This window comes from Nerophis lumbriciformis, linkage group LG21, assembly GCF_033978685.3.
Source record: "Nerophis lumbriciformis linkage group LG21, RoL_Nlum_v2.1, whole genome shotgun sequence".
Classification (NCBI taxonomy): domain Eukaryota; kingdom Metazoa; phylum Chordata; class Actinopteri; order Syngnathiformes; family Syngnathidae; genus Nerophis; species Nerophis lumbriciformis.
This window is the reverse complement of record NC_084568.2, coordinates 17,507,501-17,532,915: the sequence shown is the minus strand read 5'-3', so window position 1 is coordinate 17,532,915 and position 25,415 is coordinate 17,507,501. Positions and strand designations below refer to the sequence as shown.

The 25,415-nt window shown below is 42.8% G+C and overlaps 1 protein-coding gene across 3 annotated transcripts in view; it reads right to left on the bottom strand.

Annotated features, from left to right (window-relative positions):
- Positions 1–18,388, bottom strand: part of rbms3 (RNA binding motif, single stranded interacting protein) — a 750,312-nt gene extending 731,924 nt beyond the window's left edge. Inside the window, exon 1 of one of the 3 annotated variants that reach the window (XM_061982784.2) lies at positions 17,326–18,388. In XM_061982784.2, the coding sequence (XP_061838768.1) occupies positions 17,326–17,400 (75 nt within the window). In that variant the 5' untranslated portion in view covers positions 17,401–18,388. The remainder of the gene's footprint in view (positions 1–17,325) is intronic. The other 2 variants (XM_061982785.2, XM_061982783.2) reach the window with 2 other exon arrangements.
- Positions 18,389–25,415: the final 7,027 nt, after the last annotated feature.

Below are 25,415 nucleotides of genomic sequence, written 5' to 3'. Positions count from 1 at the left end.
TATTAACACATTACCGTAAAATATCAAATCATATTATTTACCTCATTCACGTAAGAGACTAGACGGAAAAGATTTCATGGGATTTAGCGATTAGGAGTGACAGATTGTTTGGTAAACGTATAGCATGTTCTATATGTTATAGTTATTTGAATGACTCTTACCATAATATGTTACGTTAACATACCAGGCACGTTCTCAGTTGGTTATTTATGCCTCATATAACGTACACTTATTCAGCCTGTTCACTATTCTTTATTTATTTTAAATTACCTTTCAAATGTCTAATTTTGGTGTTGGGTTTTATCAAATACATTTCCCCCAAAAATGCGACTTTTCTTCTTTATTACCGTATTTTCCACACTATAAGCCGCCCCGGGTTATTAGCCACACCTTCAATGAATGGCATATTTCAAAACGTTGTCCACCTATAAGCCGCCCCGGACTATAAGCCGCGCCTACGCTGCGCTAAAGGGGATGTCAAAAAAACAGTCAGATAGGTCAGTCAAACTTTAATAATATATTAAAAACCAGCGTTCTAACAACTCTGTCCCAAAATGTACGCAAATGTGCAATCACAAACATAGTAAAATTCAAAATAGTGCAGAGCAATAGCAACATAATGTTGCTCGAACGTTAATGTCACAACACACAAAATAAACATAGCGCTCACTTTCTGAAGTTATTCTTCATTCATAAATCCTTCGAATTCTTCGTCTTCGGTGTCCGAATTGAAAAGTTGGGCAAATGTGGGATCCAAAATGGCCGGTTCCGTCTCGTCGAAGTCATCGGAGTCAGTGTCACTGTTGTCCAGCAGTTCTGTGAATCCTGCCTTCCGGAAAGCTCGGACCACAGTTGTGACCGAAATATCTGCCCAGGCATTTACGATCCACTGGCAGATGTTGGCGTATGTCGTCCGGCGCTGTCTGCCTGTCTTAGTGAAGGTGTGTTCGCCTTCAGTCATCCATTGTTCCCACGCCGTTCGCAGTCGTGATTTGAATGCCCTGTTGACACCAATATCCAGCGGTTGGAGTTCTTTGGTTAATCCACCCGGAATGACGGCGAGTGTTGTATTTGTGTGCTTCACTTGTTTTTTGACACCATCTGTGATGTGGGCGCGCATAGAGTCGTATATCAACATGGACGGAGCTGTGTGAAAAAAGCCACCCGGCCTCTTCGCGTAAACTTCCCTTAACCACTCGCTCATCTTTTCTTCATCCATCCATCCCTTCGAGTTAGCTTAGTAGGAGCCATTTTGTGGTCTGGTCTTTACAGATGTAAACACACAAAGGAAATGAAACGAAAATCCGCGCACTTCTTTTTCTTCCGGGGGCGGGTGGTTGCTTACAGTAGAAGAAGAAGCGCTTCCTGTTCTATGGGGGCGGGTGCTTACCTTGGCGGTTGCTTGCGTAGAAGAAGAAGCGCTTCCTGTTCTACCGGGAAAAAAGATGGCGGCTGTTTACCGAAGTTGCGAGACCGAAACTTTATGAAAATGAATCTTAATATTTATCCATATATAAAGCGCACCGGGTTAAAAGCCGCACTGTCAGCTTTTGAGTAAATTTGTGGTTTTTAGGTGCGGCTAATGGTGCGGAAAATACGGTATGCATTTTCGGCAGGTGCGACTTATACTCCGAAAAATACGGTAATTGTAATTCTTACATTTTTGTTTGTTTGTTTTGTTTGACACCTCTGCCCTATGTGGGACAAACAAATATCCAATGCTTTTTCAAAGATGCAAACATTTGTGTTCAGAAAAAAACACGCGTTTAGGTTAAAATGTTGCAAATTTGGGGGTTTAAATTTCAAGTGACGGTTAAGTAGATGCTTAGAGGCATCTAGCGTTGGAAAGAGCCCTCTCTTTCTGGTTCTAACCATCGAAGATACTAACGCATGAAAGAAATTGCCACATCGTAACATACAGTAGTAATCTATGGTCTCACTCGGCTGATTAACAACAGCACAGCAGGAATCGCAATAGTTTTTTTAATGTTTTTGTTTGCGAATATCGCACTCACCAAAAGGATGCAGCAGTGAAAGCCTAGCAAGTTGATAGTTTCATTCGTCCCCGTAAAATATTGTTTACTCATTTGCTAAAGGGGCCCTTTCATGCAAAACCTACTGTTCTTACCTATTGGTACCTGTTTATGCGCATTTGGGATCTGCATAAGTCCTGAATATTTTAAATCAAACCGTGAAGGCATTACTGAGATATTTATAAAACAATATTGCCTTCCTTCATACTTCTTTCAAACGGTCTGTTTGAAATGTGCTTTTCCCCAAGCGGATTATCCATGTATGGTAGAAATCCACCTAAACATCCGTGCGCGAATGAGCCATTTTTTTTAATTTATTTTGGACCCGGTGTATCACAACATCTCCACGATGAAACCCAATGAAGGAAAATGCTCTGTTGTTGGTTGCTTTAACCAGCACAAGTCAGGACACAAACTTTCAGTCTCATCTGAAGTAAAAAGGGCGTTTATGATTCATGGCAATTTGCCTTCAACTGTAAAAAAAAAAAAAAAAAAAAAAAAAAACTGTCCAAAGAAGAGTCCTGCTTCACCCGCAGACCTTCATAAAAATATGTACTTTCCATAAAAAATACTTTCAACGGCGGGCTCGGTGACTACTATTTACAACAATAGAGGAGACAATGAATTGGTAAGAAATTACAATAGGTTAAAAATGTGTCAATGATACGTTAATGTTAGATCAAGTTGTTGTGTAGCTAACTTAGCCTTCTACTGCACCTTTTTCCGGTCTAATAAAGAATATTTTTCCTAAAAACTATTTGTAATTGGATCAGTGCCTATTGTAGTAGGCAATGAACCAGTTGGTAATATAATCCGTTATTACGTTTGCGAAGTAGCTTATAGGGTAGACTACTGTATAGCCGGCAGGAGCCTCTATTGTTTACATAAGGTTTTGAAGCAGTGGTACAGTAAAAGTATTCACATAATATAGAAGATTTTTTTTTTTTATTGTAAATACACAAAATTCCAGAATTTAGCATTCGAGAGATGATGACTCGATATAATTTTAGCCTTAGCCAGCGTATAGTACCAGATTTGTAGCCGGGCTTCCTGACGTTCTGTCTCCTCCTTGCGCCGACAACAAACCACGGCGAGACGCTGGTATCGCTATATCATGTGAGATGTTGTGTTTTAGTGAAAGTCAAGTAAAAATTAGATGGCTTGTGGCGATCACCGGAGTCCATATTGAGAGTCAGCGTGAGGTGGGTAGTAGGGAGACCTTTATTTCCCTCAAAACGAACCGTGTTTTGAAGCAGCCAAAAAGTGACTTGATGATAGGTCTTTACAGCATAATATATGCAAAACTCAGACCATTACTTGTTATGTTGACCAAAACGAAGTGTTTTCAAAAACAAAACAAAACCTCTGAATATGACCTCTTAAAATCAGGACTCTCAAACCATTATTAGTAACATATGCTACGTTGGTGGTGGTCTTAAATATGTGTTGCTATAAAAAAAAAAGTGTAATCTGTAAGGTTACAAAGAACACCATAAACATTGAAAACAATTCATACGATCACAAGCAGATGCAACGTTATTAAATGAAACAAGCCTAAAATAATCGCAACTCTGTGGAAAAAGCTGCCGCCAAGTTAGGCCTTTTAGGGCTGTGGCAATCACAAAAGATCTTTCAAAAACCCTGTAGGGAGCGGATGAATTGGATTCTTTGATAAAGGTTTTTGGATGGCAGTTGGAAACAATTTGACACTTGAACAGATTTTCTGTTGCAATTATTTCCCATGGGAAATCCTGTTTTGATTTGGATTGTAAAGTTTTGTGGTGCAACTGTATGTGGCGAGTTTGTAGTTAGTATGTTCATGCAAAAAAACTGCCTTGAAATGTTGTCCGCCGTGGGGATTGGACAGTGCCTGCCAGGAGAAGCCTTACCCTATTGATAATACGTGAAAATTAGGCCCCGTTTACAGTAAGGTTATCCAGGGTAAATCCCACCTAACCTTATCCGTGTCCACACACAAGAATGCCACCGTTTAAAACCCCCTCCCTACCTCCGTACGTCGGCGCAACACGACCTAATGCGCATGCGCGGAAAATGCGCACGTCATAGTCACCTCCAGTGTTGCTTTGTGTGCAAGTTCTTAAATTTAACTTATCTGAACAATATCCAGTGTTGTGATATTTCAATTAACTGAAATGTGATGAAGACCATCCATCCATCCATCTTCTTCCGCTTATCCGAGGTTGGGTCGCGGGGGAAGCAGCCTAAGCAGGGAAGCCCAGACTTCCCTCTCCCCAGCCACTTCGTCCAGCTCCTCCCGGGGGATCCCGAGGCGTTCCCAGGCCAGCCGGGAGACATAGTCTTCCCAACGTGTCCTGGGTCTTCCCCGTGGCCTCTTATCGGTCGGACGTGCCCGAAACACCTCCCGAGGGAGGCGTTCGGGTGGCATCCTGACCAGATGCCCGAACCACCTCATCTGGCTCCTCTCGATGTGGAGGAGCAGCGGCTTTACTTTGAGCTCCCCCCGGATGACAGAGCTTCTCACCCTATCTCTAAGAGAGCCCCGCCACCCGGCGGAGGAAACTCATTTCGGCCGCTTGTACCCGTGATCTTGTCCTTTCGGTCATGACCCAAAGCTCATGACCATAGGTGAGGATGGGAACGTAGATCGACCGGTAAATCGAGAGCTTTGCCTTCTGGCTCAGCTCCTTCTTCACCACAACGGATCGATACAGCGTCCGCATTACTGAAGACGCCGCACCGATCCGCCTGTCGATCTCACGATCCATTCTTCCCTCACTCGTGAACAAAACTCTGAGGTACTTGAACTCCTCCACTTGGGGCAAGATCTCCTCCCCAACCCGGAGATGGCACTCCACCCTTTTCCGGGCGAGAACCATGGACTCGGACTTGGAGGTGCTGATTCTCATCCCAGTCGCTTCACACTCGGCTGCGAACCGATCCAGTGAGAGCTGAAGATCTTGGCCAGATGAAGCCATCAGGACCACATCATCTGCAAAAAGCAGAGACCTAATCCTGCAGCCACCAAACCAGATACCCTCAACGCCCTGACTGCGCCTACAAATTCTGTCCATAAAGGTTATGAACAGAATCGGTGACAAAGGGCAGCCCTGGCGGAGTCCAAACCTCACTGGAAACGGGTCCGACTTACTGCCAATGCGGACCAAGCTCTGACACTGATTATACAGGGAGCGAACCGCCACAATAAGACAGTCCGTTACCCCATACTCTCTGAGCACTCCCCACAGGACTTCCCGGGGTACACGGTCGAATGCCTTCTCCAAGTCCACAAAGCACATGTAGACTGGTTGAGCAAACTCCCATGCACCCTCAAGGACCCTGTGATGAAGACCATTTTACAACAATCAATCTAGAGCAGGGGTAGGGAACCTATGGCTCTGGAGCCAGATGTGGCTCTTTTGATGACTGCATCTGGCTCTCAGATAAATCTTAGCTGGCATTGCTTAAGTAATGAATAATTCCGCTGGTAATCAGTGTAAAAAATAACGTTCAAAATATAAAATATTCTCATGCATTTTAATCCATCCAACCGTTTCCTACCGCATCTGTTCAAGAAGTGGCATTAATGGTAAAAATATTTGATCTATTATTGGTTAGCTGCAGAATAACAATGTTATTAAAAATAATAAAAGATGTATTATACTCTAACAATGTTGGTCTTATTTAAAAATGCACGTATATAGTTGTATTCAGTGTTAAAAAATATTATATGGCTCTACGGGCATACATTTTAAAATATTTGGCTTTCATGGCTCTCTCAGCCAAAAAAGGTTCCCGACCCCTGATCTAGGGATCTAGATATCTGGTCAGGACACTCACTCTTTTGCCTTCACCTTCATTGTCCATTCCTTTTTGGTGACTTTATACACTCTGGACCTAGACGTTGAGTTCGCGACATAAATGGCGGACAACAACTGATACAGTCTGCTTTGCCAGTCCAAAAGCATTCAATGTTTTCTGTAGTTTTCCTTCGACGGCCAGGTAATGCAAAGCACACGCTACCTTTTTTATCACATCCACGGGAGCCGGCATTCTCGTTGACTCTCCTTTGACAAATGGACAAAGTTTTTCGCTAAGTAGAATCAAAGCTGACCCGGCCGGACATTCGAAAGTTCTGTTGCCGTCTGAGAAGCGTTGTATCCCAAATAGCTGCAATCACTTTCTCTTAAGGTATCCATGTGTGATTTCCACAAGCGTCTGTTAGGACGGAATGAGAAACACGGGCATAGTCTGGATGACTCGCCTCCATATTTCCAGTGGTTAGCTCAGAGTTACGAAACCACTTTTTTATGAAGCTGGCTGTGGCGTGTTCTTACTGACGTCACTTCCTGTGTGGGGCGCGGTCTTTCTGGCATCACTTCCTCTCCAAACTCAGTTTGTAAACGATCAATGAGCCCATACAAAGCTAAGTGCCGGAGATTCAAGAAATACACGGCTGACTTACCCGTGTAAAAATTTGTCCGGGGAGGGGGACCTCAAACGATAGTTAAGTGTGGCTGAAACGGGGCTTAGGCTAAATAATTATTTGTTTAAGGGGTTAGTGTAGACATAGCCTGAGATAGCTCTTTTACAGCCCGTTGTTCAACATTCCCTGCCTCTATCGCAGGGGTCTCAAACTCAATTTACCTAGGGGGCCACAGGATGCAGAAACTGGGTGAGGCTGGGCCGCAAGAAAATATTTCTTAAAAAAAATCTAACATGCACTTTTTAATGAATTCACCTTCTTTGAATGGCTTTCCCGCCCTAGCAACCATCTCACTCACCATTTGGTGGTAGCGGGGGTGTATATTGTAGCCCGGAAGAGTTAGGGCTACAAGGGATTCTGGGTATTTGTTCTGTTGTGTTTATTTATTTATTATTTATTTATTAGCCTTTATTTAACCAGGTAAAATCCCATTGAGATCAAAGATCTCTTTTCCAAGGGAGACCTGGCCAAGAGGGCAGCAGCAAGGTTACATTAAAAACAGTAAACAAATACATAAAACATCACATTTACAACATTAAAACTTGCTCACATGACACATGTGCATACAGACAAGATAGACTGTAATCCTTTCACAGAAGCTTTAAACTCATTCAACTTAACTAGGGTTTGAAGTTTAATGTTCGATTGTAGGTTATTCCAAGCCTTCGGTGCTGAAAACCTAAATGCTTTCTTGCCCAGTTCAGTTCTTACTTTGGGGACAACAAATTGCAGAACATTCATTGAACGAAGATTGTGACTTCCTTGTTTCTTTGTTAAAAGACAAGACAGATAAGATGGAGTGATACCCAGAATGGTTTTGTAGATGAAAACATACCAATGATTGAGGCGTCGAGCACATAAAGATGTTGTGTTACAGTGCGGATGTTCTCCCGAAATGTGTTTGTCATTGGTGTGGGTTCACATTGTGCCGCATATTTTTAACAATGTTAAAGTTGTTTATACGGCCACCCTCAGTGTGACCTGCATGACTATTGATCAAGTATGTCTTGCAGTCACTTATGTGTGTCAGCAGAAGCCGCATACAACATGTGACTGGGCCGGCACGCTGTTTGTATGGAGGAAAAACGGACGCGACGACAGGTTATAGAGGACGCTAAAGGCAGTGCCATCACGGCACGCTCTTAATAATTTTGTCCGGGTGAAAATCGGGAGAATGGTTGCCCTGGGAGATTTTCGGGAGGGGCACTGAAATTCGGGAGTCTCCCGGGAAAATCGGGAGGGTTGGCAAATATGCTCGCGGGCCGCTCTAACATTAAACTTCCATATTAAGGCGGGGGCCGCAAAATAACGTCTCGCGGGCCGCGTGTCTGAGACCTCTGCCCTCCTGGCAATACCAACTAACCAAAGAAATTATTATAAATGTTGGTTCGGTGATTCACTGCATAAATAGAAATATATGCTTTCCTTGCCCCAGCCATCTGTCTTGTTTGCATGGCACACGACCCCGGCAGCTCACTGAAAGATAAATCAATCGCTGACTGTGGCAAGATCGGATCTGCACTGACCTTGGGAGTGAACTGCAGCATAGGCACGAGGCAAGGGGAGGGGAGGGGGTAGGATCCTGTTGCAATAGTGCAGGAACGCAGAATGGAAAAGGAGGGGTGGGAGACGATTGGAAAAGAGGGAGGGAGGTGAGAGCGAGGGGGCATACCCTGACTGAGAGGCCACCGAGATGAGCAACGGTGAGATAGGCGAAACGGGGGAAGGGATATGATGGAAGGAGCAGGGGAGGAAGAGGGAAGTCATATGGCAACAGCACAAATGTATTAAACTATAAATCAGAAGGGAGCACTGGTTAACTGCCAGGTGGGGCTGCAGCCAGGTCCACCCTGCTGGAAGCTCCCATGGCCCACGGCCCACTATCTGATTCATTGAACACAACGTGCATCCTCCCTCATCACATTACTACAGATTTTTAAACTGACTTATACCGTTGTTTCTCAAGCATCTCGATGTCGTGAGCATCATGGGAGATTGTCATTACTTGTGCCTACACTTTAGTATTCATGTTATAGCGTTACACGAGCTAGGCGGTCGTCGTCAGCGGCACTCAGCATCAAGGGTTGGAATTGGGGGTTAAATCACCAAATGATTCCCGAGCGCGGCCCACGCTGCTGCTCACTCCTCCCCTCCCTTCCCAGGGGGTGAACATGGGGATGGGTCAAATGCAGAGGACACATTTCACCACACCCAGTGTGTGTGTGACAATCATTGGAACTAGAGATGTCCGATAATATTGGACTGCCGATATTATCGGCCGATAAATGCTTTAAAATGTAATATCGGAAATGATCAGTATCGGTTTGAAAAAGTAAAATGCATGACTTTTTAAAACGTCGCTGTACGGAGTGGTACACGGACGTAGGGAGAAGTACAGAGCGCCAATAAACCTTAAAGGCACTGCCTTTGCGTGCCGGCCCAATCACATAATATCTACGACTTTTCACACACAGAAGTGAATGCAAGCATACTTGGTCAACAGCCATACAGGTCACACTGAGAATTGCCGTATAAACAACTTTAACACTGTTACAAATATGCGCCACACTGTGAACCCACACCAAACAAGAATGACAAACACAATTCGGGAGAACATCCGCACCGTAACACAACATAAACACAACAGAACAAATACCCAGAATCCCTTGCAGCACTAACTCTTCCGGGACGCTACAATTTCCTTCCCACCCCGCCCCCCCAACCCCGCCCACCTCAACCTCCTCATGCTTTCTCAGGGAGAGCATGTCCCAAATTCCAAGCTGCTGTTTTGAGGCATGTTAAAAAAAATGCACTTTGTTTTTTCAATAATAAATATGGCAGTGCCATGTTGGCATTTTTTTCCATAACTTGAGTTGATTTATTTTGGAAAACCTTGTTACATTGTTTAATGCATCCAGCGGGGCATCACAACAAAATTAGGCATAATAATGTGTTAATTCCACGACTGTATATATCGGTATCGGTTGATATCGGAATCGGTAATTAAGAGTTGGACAATATCGGAATATTGGCAAAAAAGCCATTATCGGACATCTCTATCAATCAAATTTTCATTCAATGCGTTTTATTTATTTTCATGACTATTTACATTATGGACACTCGGGTGAAGAGAGGGGCGGAGCTTTCTACCGATCACCACCTGGTGGTGAGTTGGCTGCGATGGTGGGGGAGGATGCCGGACAGACCTGGCAGGCCCAAACGCATTGTGAGGGTTTGCTGGGAACGTCTGGCAGAGTCTCCTGTCAGAGAGAGTTTCAATTCCCACCTCCGGAACGACTTTGAACATGTCACGAGGGAGGTGCTGGACATTGAGTCCGAATGGACCATGTTCCGCGCCTCTATTGTCGAGGCGGCTGATTGAAGCTGTGGCCGCAATGTAGTTGGTGCTTGTCGTGGCGGTAATCCTAGAACCCGGTGGTGGACACCGGCGGTGAGGGATGCCGTCAAGCTGAAGAAGGAGTCCTATCGGGTTCTTTTGGCTCATAGGACTCCTGAGGCAGCGGACAGGTACCGACAGGCCAAGCGGTCTGCGACTTCAGCGGTCGCAGAGGCAAAAACTCGGACATGAGAGGAGTTCGGGGAAGCCATGGAAAACGACTTCCGGACGGCTTCGAAGCAATTCTGGACCACCATCCGCCGCCTCAGGAAGGGGAAGCAGTGCAGTGTCAACACCGTGTATGGTGGGGATGGTGCCCTGCTAACCTCGACTGCGGATGTTGTGGATCGGTGGAGAGAATACTTCAAAGACCTCCTCAATCCTACCAGCACGTCTTCCTATGAGGAAGCAGGGCCTGTGGAATCTGAGGTGGGCTCTCCTATTTCTGGGGCTGAGGTTGCCGAGGTAGTTAAAAAGCTCCTCGGTGGCAAGGCCCCGGGGGTGGATGAGATCCGCCCGGAGTTCCTTAAGGCTCTGGATGTTGTGGGGCTGTCTTGGTTGACAAGACTCTGCAACATCGCGTGGACATCGGGGGCGGTACCTCTGGATTGGCAGACCGGGGTGGTGGTTCCTCTCTTTAAGAAGGGGAACCGGAGGGTGTGTTCCAACTATCGTGGGATCACACTCCTCAGCCTTCCCGGTAAAGTCTATTCAGGTGTACTGGAGAGGAGGCTACGCCGGATAGTCGAACCTCGGATTCAGGAGGAACAGTGTGGTTTTCGTGCTGGTCGTGGAACTGTGGACCAGCTCTATACTCTTGGCAGGGTCCTTGAGGGTGCATGGGAGTTTGCACAACCAGTCTACATGTGCTTTGTGGACTTGGAGAAGGCATTCGACCGTGTACCCCGGGAAGTCCTATGGGGAGTGCTCAGAGAGTATGGGGTAACGGACTGTCTTATTGTGGCAGTTCGCTCCCTGTATAATCAGTGTCAGAGCTTGGTCCGCATTGCCGGCAGTAAGTCGGACACGTTTCCAGTGAGGGTTGGACTCCGCCAAGGCTGCCCTTTGTCACCGATTCTGTTCATAACCTTTATGGACAGAATTTCTAGGCGCAGTCAGGGCGTTGAGGGTATCTGGTTTGGTGGCTGCAGGATTAGGTCTCTGCTATTTGCAGATGATGTGGTCCTGATGGCTTCCTCCGGCCAAGATCTTCAGCTCTCACTGGATCGGTTCGCAGCCGAGTGTGAAGCGACTGGGATGGGAATCAGCACCTCCAAGTCCGAGTCCATGGTTCTCGCCCGGAAAAGGGTGGAGTGCCATCTCCGGGTTGGGGAGGAGATCTTGCCCCAAGTGGAGGAGTTCGAGTACCTCGGAGTCTTGTTCACGAGTGGGGGAAGAGTGGATCGTGAGATCGACAGGCGGATCGGTGCGGCGTCTTCAGTAATGCGGACACTGTATCGATCCGTTGTAGTGAAGAAGGAGCTGAGCCGGAAGGCAAAGCTCTCGATTTACCGGTCGATCTACGTTCCCATCCTCACCTATGGTCATGAGCTTTGGGTCATGACCGAAAGGACAAGATCACGGGTACAAGCGGCCGAAATGAGTTTCCTCCGCCGAGTGGCGGGGCTCTCCCTTAGAGATAGGGTGAGAAGCTCTGTCATTCGGGGGGAGCTCAAAGTAAAGCCGCTGCTCCTCCACATCGAGAGGAGCCAGATGAGGTGGTTCGGGCATCTGGTCAGGATGCCACCCGAACGCCTCCCTAGGAAGGTGTTTCGGGCACGTCCGACCGGTAGGAGGCCACGGGGAAGACCCAGGACACGCTGGGAAGACTATCTCTCCCGGCTGGCCTGGGAACGCCTCGGGATCCCCCGGGAGGAGCTGGACGAAGTGGCTGGGAAGAGGGAAGTCTGGGCTTCCCTGCTTAAGCTGCTGCCCCCGCGACCCGACCTCGGATAAGCGGAAGAAGATGGATGGATGGATGGACTATTTACATTGTAGATTGTCACTGAAGGCATCAAAACTATGAATGAACACATGTGGAGTTATGTACTTAACAGAAAAAGGTGAAATAACTGAAAACATGTTTGATATTCCGGTGACCCGCGTCCGGGCGAGGGACATCTAGGTCCTTGATTTTTACTTTTCATAAAGGTATTTGAGCTGCTCTTTGTCTGATCCCTCACCTAGGACCTGTTTGTCTTGTGAGACCCTACCAGGGGGCATTATAAGCCCCCGGACAACATAGCTCCTAGGATCATTGGGACACGCAAACGCCTCTACCACGATAAGGTCGCAGCTCAGAAAGGAGTTTTACATTGTTTTATATTCTAGTTTCTTCAAAATAGCCACCCTTTGCTCGGATTACTGCTTTGCACACTCTTGGCATTCTCTCGATGAGCTTCAAGAGGTAGTCATATGAAATGGTTTTCACTTCACAGGTGTCATAGTTTTGATGCCTTCACTGACAATCTACAATGTAAATAGTCATGAAAATAAAGACAACACATTGAAATGAGAAGGTGTGTCCAAACTTTTGGTCTGTACTGTACAAAGGCTTTGAATTCACTTTGACTACAGTAGGAAATGAGGAAATACCGGCGTGTGTGTTTTGTGACAACGTACAAACCTTTGCAACATCTGTCTTGTAAAAACTAAATAAATATTTAAGCTTAATATTGAGCAAGAATGAAGAGTGCAGTGCAAACATAGCACAAATAGACAATGTGAAATAAGTTTGAAATAATTACTTAAGGTTAGTTGTGTTTTGTTTAAAAATGCTCAAACTGATGTACAGTAGTAGACAGTTTTAAATGTTTAGTTATTGAGAATCACACGGACTGAGCACTATTTTATAAATGTACAAAATGACATAACTCTTGCAGATGTTATCTCTACTCATTTTATTCATCTGCTTTTTACAATAAGGTGAGTAAGTAGCTCACGCAACACATTAAACAGATAAGTAAATACACATCAATATCAAGTTCTCAATCGTAATTCAGGGTGTCGCGGGAAAATGTCTGTCACTCAGGGGGGTCATTACAACAAATAATTGAGAAGCACTGATGTATAGTAATGCACAAAGAATCTTTCCTTAAAATTCAACAACCACAAAAAAACAAAAAAAACAACACACAACTGACAGGCTATTTTTAAGACGTTCCTGTGTTGGACACATTTGGGTCATAGTATAAAGCGTATTGGTGTTCAAAGCATCAGCTGCATTATTCATTAAAATATCTTACTAATATAAAAAAACGAATGAGGAATGTTGTTCTGAAAGTGCACTGGATTGTATCACGACACCAAGTTAAACAAAACGTAACTTACAGTATACATAATAGCAGTGGCGGGCCGTGCGTTTCCAAAATAGGCCTTCAGTGATCTCAGACTTCAAAGATTATCTCTCAAAATACCATAATTCATTCACTTGCCAACCCTCCCGGATTTTCCGGGAGACTCCCGAAATTCAGCGCCTCTTCCGAAAACCTCCCGAGACAAATTTTCTCCCGAAAATCTCCCGAAATTCAAGCTGAGCTGGAGGTCACGCCCCCTCCAGCTCCATGCGGACCTGAGTGACGTGTCGACAGCCTGTTTTCACGTCCGCTTTCCCACAATATAAACAGCGTGCCTGCCCAATCACATTATAACTGTAGAATGATCGAGGGCGAGTTCTTGGTTTCTTATGTGGGTTTATTGTTAGGCAGTTTCATTAACGTCCTCCCAGCGCGGCAACAACACACAACAGCAGCAGTCACGTTTTTGTCTACCGTAAAGCAGTTTGTCTGCCGTAAACAGCAATGTTGTGACACTCTTAAACAGGACAATACTGCCATCTACTGTACATGCATGTGACAATAACATCTAGGGCTTTTAGAGAGTGCAGTGCACAACTGCGCACACAACAAGGAGACGAAGCAGAATGCATCATCAGAGAGGGTGTTCAGCATGGTTATAAAAATAGTGAAAGAGAATAGAACAAGGAAGGACAATTCAACCCTTAACTCAACAATGAGTAGATGAGTGTTATGTGTGTGTATATGTGTAAATAAATGAACACTGAAATTCAAGTATTTCTCTTATTTATATATATATATATATATATATATATATATATATATATATACATATATATATATACACACACACACAGGTAAAAGCCAGTAAATTAGAATATTTAGAAAAACTTGATTTATTTCAGTAATTGCATTCAAAAGGTGTAACTTGTACATTATATTTATTCATTGCACACAGACTGATGCTTTCAAATGTTTATTTCATTTAATTTTGATGATTTGAAGTGGCAACAAATGAAAATCCAAAATTCCGTGTGTCACAAAATTAGAATATTGTGTAAGGCTAATACAAAAAAGGGATTTTTAGAAATGTTGGCCAACTGAAAAGTATGAAAATGAAAAATATGAGCATGTACAATACTCAATACTTGGTTGGAGCTCCTTTTGCCTCAATTACTGCATTAATGCGGCGTGGCATGGAGTCGATGAGTTTCTGGCACTGCTCAGGTGTTATGAGAGCCCAGGTTGCTCTGATAGTGGCCTTCAACTCTTCTGCGTTTTTGGGTCTGGCATTCTGCATCTTCCTTTTCACAATACCCCACAGATTTTCTATGGGGCTAAGGTCAGGGGAGTTGGCGGGCCAATTTAGAACAGAAATACCATGGTCCGTAAACCAGGCACGGGTAGATTTTGCGCTGTGTGCAGGCGCCAAGTCCTGTTGGAACTTAAAATCTCCATCTCCATAGAGCAGGTCAGCAGCAGGAAGCATGAAGTGCTCTAAAACTTGCTGGTAGACGGCTGCGTTGACCCTGGATCTCAGGAAACAGAGTGGACCGACACCAGCAGATGACATGGCACCCCAAACCATCACTGATGGTTTGGGTTGGTTTGGTTTGCATTTCCTTTGGAAATCGAGGTCCCAGAGCCTGGAGGAAGACAGGAGAGGCACAGGATCCACGTTGCCTGAAGTCTAGTGTAAAGTTTCCACCATCAGTGATGGTTTGGGGTGCCATGTCATCTGCTGGTGTCGGTCCACTCTGTTTCCTGAGATCCAGGGTCAACGCAGTCGTCTACCAGCAAGTTTTAGAGCACTTCATGCTTCCTGCTGCTGACCTGCTCTATGCAGATGGAGATTTCAAGTTCCAACAGGACTTGGCGCCTGGTTTACGGACCATGGTATTTCTGTTCTAAACTGGCCCGCCAACTCCCCTGACCTTAGCCCCATAGAAAATCTGTGGGGTATTGTGAAAAGGAAGATGCAGAATGCCAGACCCAAAAACGCAGAAGAGTTGAAGGCCACTATCAGAGCAACCTGGGCTCTCATAACACCTGAGCAGTGCCAGAAACTCATCGACTCCATGCCACGCCGCATTAACGCAGTAATTGAGGCAAAAGGAGCTCCAACCAAGTATTGAGTATTGTACATGCTCATATTTTTCATTTTCATACTTTTCAGTTGGCCAACATTTCTAAAAATCCCTTTTTTGTATTAGCCTTAAGTAATATTCTAATTTTGTGACACACGGAATTTTGGATTTTCATTTGTTGCCACTTCAAATCATCAAAATTAAATGAAATAAACATTTGAATGCATCAGTCTGTGTGCAATGAATAAATATAATGTACAAGTTACACCTTTTGAATGCAATTACTGAAATAAATCAAGTTTTTCAAAATATTCTAATTTACTGGCTTTTACCTGTGTATATATATATATATATATATATATATATATATATATATATATATATTCCGGGCACTCTAAGCAATAGTTAGTCATCAAACAGATAATCAAAGCTTATTTTTGTTTTAATATATCAATGATTTGTTGCAGCCCTTAATCTTTGAGTCTATTTAATGTGCCCAGCTCGTGCCCTGGCTGTCATCATGTCACATGCCTGGGTTTCTATCCCAAATGCACTGATACTACCGACATAATTAATAGCTACTGTATAGAGCAGTGTTTTTCAACCTTTTCTGAGCCAAGGCACATTTTTTTAATTGAAAAAATGCTGAGGCACACCACTAGCAGAAAACATAAAAAAATTAAACTCCGTAGCCGATATTGACAATAAAAAGTTTTCGCAATTGTTGGAATATGAATTCAAACCATAACCAACCATGCATCACTATAGTTCTTGTCTCAAAGTAGGTGTACTGTCATGACCTGTCACATCACCCCCTGATTTATTTTGAGTTGTTTGGTGTTTTGCTGTGTGTAGTGTTTTAGTTATTGTCTTGCGCTCCTATTTTGGTGGCTTTTCCTCTTTTGTTGGTGTTTTCCTGTAGCAGTTTCATGTCTTTCCTGAACGCCATTCCCCGCACCTGCTTTGTTTTCGCAATCACGACTACTTAAGTTGTGCGGACGCTATCCTTCTTTGTGGGGACATTGTTGATTGTCGTGTCATGTACGGATGCACTTTGTGGACGCCGTCTGCTCCACACGCTGTAAGTCTTTGCTGTCGTCCAGCATTCTGCTTTAGTTTACTTTGCAGTCAGTTCGGTTTTAGTTTCGTTTTGCATAGCCATCCCTAAGCTTCAATGCCTTTTCTTAGCGGCACTTAGCGGCACTCGTTCTTTGTTTGTTTTTGGTTGAAGTGTTAGATACCTTTTTACTTACACGCTGCCTCCCGCATTTTCTGATGTTCCTGACATCTACAAAGCAATTAGCTACCTGCTGCCACCTACTGATATGGAAGAGTATCACACGGTTACTTTGCCGAGCTCTAGACAGCACAGACACTCAACAACGGCACATTTGCGGATTATAATTACTGGTTTGCAAAAAATATTTTTAACCCAATTAGGTGAAATTACATAATCTCCCACAGCATACCAGACTGCATCTCACGGCACAGAGGTTGAAAAACACTGGTATAGAGCACATATACAGAAACCACCTTTTCATATTCCTACGTTTCCCAAGAAGCACTGGGAAAACCTAAGAAAGTACTACAATGAAACTCTCGTCCAATGCTCACACAAAATATGTCAGTCATAAAAACTGGGGTACTACAATTCTTACTTGCATGAAAACTTAAAAAAAATCATATCTGGTGTCCTACGAGACGCTTATGGGTCTATGGATGAGTGATGGATGAAGGGTTTTTGGTTGCTCCCAGTAAAAGTTCTGAATTAAACAGCTCAACCCCCCTAGCCTTGAACCCACAAACCGACACGGTAACACACTCATACCGCATAGACATCCAAAGTCCAAGTCCCATGAAACCATCACAACCAAGGCCAGCTGTCCATCAAATGCCATCCCCACTCAAGGATGAGAGGAGGATGAAGTGGGTGTGTTGGAGGCCGAGGGGGAGGGAAGGATGTGGGTGGGAGTCAGACGGGTCGGCAGTGTGTATGAGTTTGATGAGCATGCTTGAGGAATGCGAGAGGAGTCGAGGAGCGGCATACCTTAGTCTGAAGATAATTGGGGTAATAGTAGGTGTACTGAGGGTACATTGGCTGCTGCTCCAATCGCTTGCCCATGTAGCTGGAATCCTTAGCACCGAGGCAGGGAATGCTGACACGGGAGGAGAGGGAAAGGAGCTGTGGGAGTGGAGGATTGGGTAGCTTGTAAGAATCCTTTCCGTGTTACAAAAGGGAAGGCAAGATCCAGGTCCTGCACAGAACAATGAGAGGCAACGTGGTCCACAGCCTCGGTATAAGGCGGACTCGTCCTTCAGCTTGATGGAAATATCCCCCTCAAGAACTTGATTGGAGAGTACGGTGCTGGTCCGCCGCGGTTAGTTGTGATAAAAATGAGGGTTAGCGGATGGAGAGGACAGAGAAGCAGGCGTTTTGTTTTTTTTGGAATGTTTGCAAAAAAGGGTGAGGAACAGGAGGAAGACGAGAGGAGGAGAAAAGGGATGGCAAAAGGAACACAGGAGAGGACGTGGTTGGCTCACTTCTCTCTCCGAGCTATTTCACTTTTTGCCTCGGCTTTAATGGTCCTCGCTCTCATCTACGCGCTCTCTCTCTTCTCTGGACTTTGATCCGAGGCTTTGACAGAATATCCTCAGCACCGACAGATGAACACACCACGGCGAGATGCGAGCACGGTCCTCTCAGTTTGCACTGCTCCAACCCAGAGGAATTGTTCCTGTTTCTAAGGACGCAACACAAATGTTTTTTTGTTGTTGTTGTTGTTCTTTTTAAATCCAGTAATTTGGTTAGTCCAGTCCACTGGGTTTCATCAAGAAGTCGAGCGGATAAAAGCAGTGAGTGTGCCCCCTGTGGCCGGAAAAGAAATAGGCCCACGTTTGCGATCCAATTGGTGTCCCTTATTTCTTCCCTTCTGCTCTCTCACTTCTCACAGCAGCCCGCCTGGTTCTCTCTGCCTCTGTCACACAGTTGTTCTCCGGTTTCCTCGCCTTTTTTTTTTTCTTCCGCGTACGCTCTCTCTCTTCTCTTCCCCTCCACACTGACAGGGTAGCCAAAAGGGGGCTCGTCCTAGGCTTGTGAACAGAGTGCCGCCTTCTTTCTCAGCACAGCTGGTAGGAGGGTCTTAGGCACCGGAGCAGACACAGACCAGTGGGCTGCAGCGTTTCCACAACATGGGAGAACGCATGGAGGAGCCGGAGATGAGAGGGATCTGGCAACCGAGCGAGGAGTCGATTCCCCCTACTGGCTGCAAATGAACCTACCGCCTTGAACACAATGAGTCATCAGATCATTTCAACTTAAACTAGCAATAGAAAAGTAGGAGTTTAAGTGTTTACACCAAAACAATTCATTGGCTTTATTTCCCACACAACCACCGCAATAAAAAAAGGGCCTTCATTTTGCCTTTAGCCACAAGTTAGAAGTGAGAATGGAATCTCTTCTACAAGTCGTTCACATGTTCTTTCTTCTGGAGGTTCAATGACAAAGTAGAAGTTGTAGCAGAGCTGAGTCAAATTATTTATTTTGGTAACACTTTAGTATGGGGAACACATATTCACCATAAATTAGTTGCTTACTAACATGCAAATTAGTAACATATTGGCTCTTAATTAGTCATTATTAAGTACTTATTAATGCCTTATTTTGCATGGCCTTATTATACAACCAGTAAGCCATTAACTAAGAGTCTTCCCTCAATAACCTCAGAATTATTGATTATTAATAACCCTAACCCTTATATGTTCCCCTAGTGTCCAAAAAACTCTAAATTAAGTCTTTGTTACTTTAAAAAGCAACTAATTAATAGTGTTACCATTGACGTGCAGTCAGGGGAGGCGGGGCCTCACGTGCCATCATGGAAAAAAAAAACATTTTAAAAGAAAAAAAATAAATAAATTGTTATATGTATCCAGTGATTATACTATAAAGTTATTTTCCATTTAACTTCACCAGTTTTAAATTATTTTTATTCAAAATCGCTGATTTTTTACATTTGCCATTCAAATACTGAGAAGAGACTTGCGGTGAGTCACCAGCCAGTTGAGCCTCACCATGGATTGCGCAATGACTCGGCTAACTGCTGGCCTGCTGTGCAGTGAGACCGTATTGCTATATGAATTATAGTATACATTTCCATAGTTTAGTTAGCTAAGGTATATAATGTACAGCGTATTTTGTCAACAACTGTATGTGTGTAACGTATTTCTTGTGCTGAGCAATCATAAAACGACTGCAAAAGACGCACTGGTTGAGGCTTGCAGTAATCCCGCCTCCTGGTGGTAGAGGGCGGTAGTGATCCCATAGATCATTGTTGCGACTACTCGGCTGCAGAAGAAGTGACAACAAGCAGCAACAGTTAGCAGCGATCGTTTATTTTTTCCTCTCGCCTGGACTTTTAACATGGAGGATTACATATCTAAAATAAAACAGTTTTCTAAACTGGACTTTCAATCGAAGCAGGAGGTAATACTTAAAGGAAGATCTCCATCGAGACAGAGAGACTTTTAAATCTGAAGAAAGATAAGGAAAAATTCTATAAACAAGTTATTGATGCTTTTTGTTCAAAAGGAGCGGCACATGGACTTCATTTATAAGTAAAGGTAAGACCATAATACTTTTTTTTTATTTCTATTAAATGTGCTTTTTTGTGTGTTACAGTTTGTATGTGTAAAGTTAAAGTTAAGTTAAAGTACCAATGATTGTCACACACACTGGTGAAATGTGTCCTCTGCATTTGACCCATCCCCTTGATCACCCCCTGGGAGTGGGCAGCAGCGGCGCCGCACCCGGGTATAATTTTTTGTGATTTAACCCCCAATTCCAACCCTTGATGCTGAGTGCCAGGCAAGGAAAAATGCTGGTAAGAGCTTTTAAACATAACCCGTTAACTGCTGCCAATCAAATGGTGAATAAGATACTCTTTAGGGTTCATATGTTTGTAAATCTGATTGTGATGAAGTCAGTGCCTCACCAGCCATCAACCTCACCGCACGTCACTGTTAACCACACATTTGATTCTGGATTCAATCTTATTATACACATATTATGTACAAACCCCGTTTCCATATGAGTTGTGAAATCGTGTTAGATGTAAATATAAACGGAATACAATGATTTGCAAATCATTTCCAACCCATATTCAGTTGAATATGCTACAAAGACAACATATTTGATGTTCAAACTGATAAACATTTTTTTTTTTTTTGCAAATAATCATTAACTTTAGAATTTCATGCCAGCAACACGTGACAAAGACGTTGGGAAAGGTGGCAATAAATACTGATAAAGTTGAGGAATGCTCATCAAACACTTATTTGGAACATCCCACAGGTGAACAGGCAAATTGGGAACAGGTGGGTGCCATGATTGGGTATAAAAGTAAATTCCATGAAATGCTCAGTCATTCACAAACAAGGATGGGGCAAGGGTCACCACTTTGTCAACAAATGCGTGAGCAAATTGTTGAACAGTTTAAGAAAAACCTTTCTCAACCAGCTATTGCAAGGATTTTAGGGTTTTCACCATCTACGGTCCGTAATATCATCAAAGGGTTCAGAGAATCTGGAGAAATCACTGCACGTAAGCAGCTCAGCCCGTGACCTTCGATCCCTCAGGCTGTACTGCATCAACATGCGACATCGGTGTGTAAAGGATATCACCACATGGGCTCAGGAACACTTCAGAAACCCACTGTCAGTAACTACAGTTGGTCGCTACATCAGTAAGTGCAAGTTAAAACTCTCCTATGCAAGGAAAAAACCGTTTATCAACAACACCCAGAAACGCCGTCGGCTTCGCTGGGCCTGAGCTCATCTAAGATGGACTGATACAAAGTGGAAAAGTGTTCTGTGGTCTGACGAGTCCACATTTCGAATTGTTTTTGGAAACTGTGGACGTCTTGTCCTCCGGACCAAAGAGAAAAAGAACCATCCGGATTGTTATAGGCGCAACGTTGAAAAGCCAACATCTGTGATGGTATGGAGGTGTATTAGTACCCAAGACATGGGTAACTTACACATCTGTGAAGGTGCCATTAATGCTGAAAGGTACATACAGGCTTTGGAGCAACATATGTTGCCATCCAAGCAACGTTACCATGGACGCCCCTGCTTTTTTCAGCCACGTGTTACATCAACGTGGCTTCATAGCAAAAGAGTGCGGGTACTAAACTGGCCTGCCTGTAGTCCAGACCTGTCTCCCATTGAAAATGTGTGGCACATTATGAAGCCTAAAATACCACAACGAAGACCCCCGGATTGTTGAAAGACTTAAGCTGTACATCAAGCAAGAATGGGAAAGAATTTCACCTGAGAAGCTTCAAAAATGTGTCTCCTTAGTTCCCAAACGTTTACTGAGTGTTGTTAAAAGGAAAGGCCATGAAACAGTGGTGAACCTGCCCTTTCCCAACTACATTGGCACGTGTTGCAGCCATGAAATTCTAAGTTAATTAATATTTTCAAAAAAAAAAAAAAGTTTATGAGTTTGAACATCAAATATCTTGTCTTTGTAGTGCATTCAATTGAATATGGGTTGAAAAGGATTTGCAAATCATTGTATTCCGTTTATATTTACATCTAACACAATTTCCCAACTCATATGGAAACATGGTTTGTATATATATACATATATATATATATACTGTATATATATATATATATACTGTACATATATATATATATATATGTGCATACATATACATATACACATATATATATATATATATATATATATATATATGTATATGTGTGCATAAATATATATATATATATATATATATATATATATACATATACATATACACATATATATATATATATATACATATACACATATATATATACACACACATATATATACACACACACATATATACATTATATATATATATATATACATACATACATACATACATACATACATACATACATACATACATACATACATACATACATACATACATATATATATATATATATATATATATATATATATATATATATATATATATACATGTATACACACATATTTATATACATATATACACACATATCTACATATAAAAAGTTAAAGTACCAATGATTGTCACACACACACTAGGTGTGGCGAAATTATTCTCTGCATTTGACCCATCACCCTTGATCCCCCCTGGGAGGTGAGGGGAGCAGTGAACAGCCCAGGAATCATTTTGACTTTCTCTAATTTTATAAATACTTATGTCCATATTCGATGTTTCAAAACTGTTTGCACAACATGATGTTCCTAAACAAGGAGAATATTATTTGTTATTCCGCTGTAGCGTGTGTCCCTGTAACAGATGACTCACATTAATTAGGTCCTGTACTTGGGGGGCAATCAAGTGGATCCTTAAAATACAGATGCAATACAAGTCACGCTATTAAAATTGTACAATATTAATTTCTAAATTAAAACGGTCTCTATAGGCTCAGTGTGCAGAATGTGGAAATAATTAATTCCAGTAGAGAAATGACAGTGACCAAAAAAAACAACATACACTATAGAGGAAAATATCATTATCAGATAAGACACTTTTATTCGTACAGTAGGGATGAGACAGATTCTGATTCTGCCTTACCGGATTAATGTCGTCTGGATCTGGACATATAAATAAATCCAGTGAAAGGCAGACAGTTTAAAACAAATGCAGTAAGAGAGACAAAAAGTAGAATAGAAAGTAATGGGTAAGAGTCAGAAAGAGAAAATATGAACCATTAGGAAACTCAAGTCTGAGAAGTCATCTTCCTTTTACTATACTCGTAAGAGTTTAAAGCCATTTTCACTCGTTTAGTACAAAACGTTGCCTTGTGTTTCACAGGTTCCCTTTACTGAACAATTGAAACTGTAAAAAAAAAAAAAAAAAGTTTATGGACAAAGGTGAGACGGTGAGGATGCCCCATCAGTTCTGTCGGTGTTGCGTTCAAAATCAAATCATTAAAAGAGCATTCAAGATGGCCGGGAGGTCAAAAGTGTCCGGCTTGTCGGGCAGCATGTTACAATTAGGGCTGTCCTGATACATCCGATACAATACTATATTGGAGCCTTGAAAATTCCATCCATCCGTTTTTTACCGCTTGTCCCTCTCGCGGTCGCGGGGGTGCTGCAGCCTATCTCAGGCATATTCATGATAACATGTAATATATTTGGTTATTTTAAGCTATATTGGAGCCTCTTTCCTGGGCGCAATGATTTCACTTGTTTGACTTAAATCAATAACGGAGCAGCATCTCCTCATCCGGAAACAACAACAACGCCGGAAATGTGTCCCGTGAAAAACCGTCCGACCGGAACACTCTAATAACTAAAGTTCCTTGGGTGAATAATGTATACTCACTATACCAGTATGTTTTAGCGCTTTCATGGAGAGTTTACTGACAGATATAAGTAAGAACTTAGAGAGAAAAAGAAAAATATCATTGACTACAGCATCGGCACGGACTACAAAGGCGGATTCGCGCAATTTTTCAGGATTTATACAGATCCTAAATACAGATCAGCAGGTACCAGAAGGTAAGAAAAGTTGATTTTGCATAATAATGTGAAATAAAACGCCAGATAATATGTCATACCTTATACACACACCATAGTAATACTTGTTTAATGGGCCAACAATCCATCAAGCGGTGCGGCTTAATAGCTTACCAAAGTTGTACTAAAACATTTTGATAGATTTTTGAGCGCCGTGTGTAATGTTCTATATTTTCAATGGAACATATACAATGTTGGTGTTGGTGAGTCATATTGCCCTCATAGTGCAGCCTACACGTATGTCTTATGTTTGTCTGCCATCTACTGGTCACACTTATCATTACACCATGTACCAAATAAAAGAGCTTCGAGGTGGGTAAGCTCAACCAAACGTATTACTTAATTTAGGTGCATCTGGTTATAAGGCGCACTATCGCGTTTTGAGCAAAAAAAGGATTATAAGTGTGCCTTATAGTCCGGAAAATACGGTACACTGACTCAGGGAACAATGGTAGGTATGAAGAACACTAACCTTTATGGGTCTTTTTTTTTGGAAACACCTATTAGCAACAATAATTCATTAAATTAAGGAGATGGCACAGTAAGCCGACTGATACGGACACGTTTGTTACTGCATACTTTCTAATAAACGTCTGCCTTGGAGACTTTGTATCTAAGTAATATACAGCTATAATTATTTGATACTTGTTTATACTGACAAATTGCTCAATGAAGGACACTTATTCAATATGTCTAGCTTGTGTGCTAATCTGTTGTATAACTGCTAGCTCCTAGCAGGTTACCATGTTTACCTTTTGTAAAAGACGTGAGTAAATTACAAGAAAAGATCAATCGTGAGCTTTTTGGATGACATTTGGCTGTTACCTGGCTGTCCAGCTTTGCACAGGTAAACATGTTGTGAAATGCTCGCAGTGAAATTGCGCATGTTTGTGCGAGATAAGTGGCATGCGGAATAAATTCAGCAAAAGGACGGACTTAAGTGAAATTTGGTCAAGTACAGTCGCGATCAAAAGTTTACATACAGTTGTAAAGAACATAATGTCATGGCTGTCTTGAGTTTACAATAATTTCTACAACTCTTATTTTTTTGTTATAGAGTGATTGGAGCACATACTTGTTTGTCACAAAAAACGTTTATGAAGTTTGGTTCTTTTATGAATTTATTATGGGTCTACTGAAAATGTGACCAAATCTGCTGGGTCAAAAGTATACATACAGCAATGTTAATATTTGGTTACATGTCCTTTGGCAAGTTTCACTGCAATAAGGCGCTTTTGGTAGCCATCCACAAGCTTCTGGCAAGCTTCTGGTTGAATTGTTGACCATTCCTCTTGACAAAATTGGTGCAGTTCAGCTAAATGTGTTGCTTTTTTTACTTGTTTCTTCAGCATTGTCCACACGTTTAAGTCAGGACTTTGGGAAGGCCATTCTAAAACCTTAATTTTAGCGTGATTTAGCCATTCCTTTACAATTTTTGACGTGTGTTTGGGGTCATTGTCCTGTTGGAACACCCAACTGCGCCCAAGACTCAACCTCCGGGCTGATGATTTTAGGTTGTCCTGAAGAATTTGGAGGTAATCCTCCTTTTTCATTGTCCCATTTAAGCACCAGTTCCA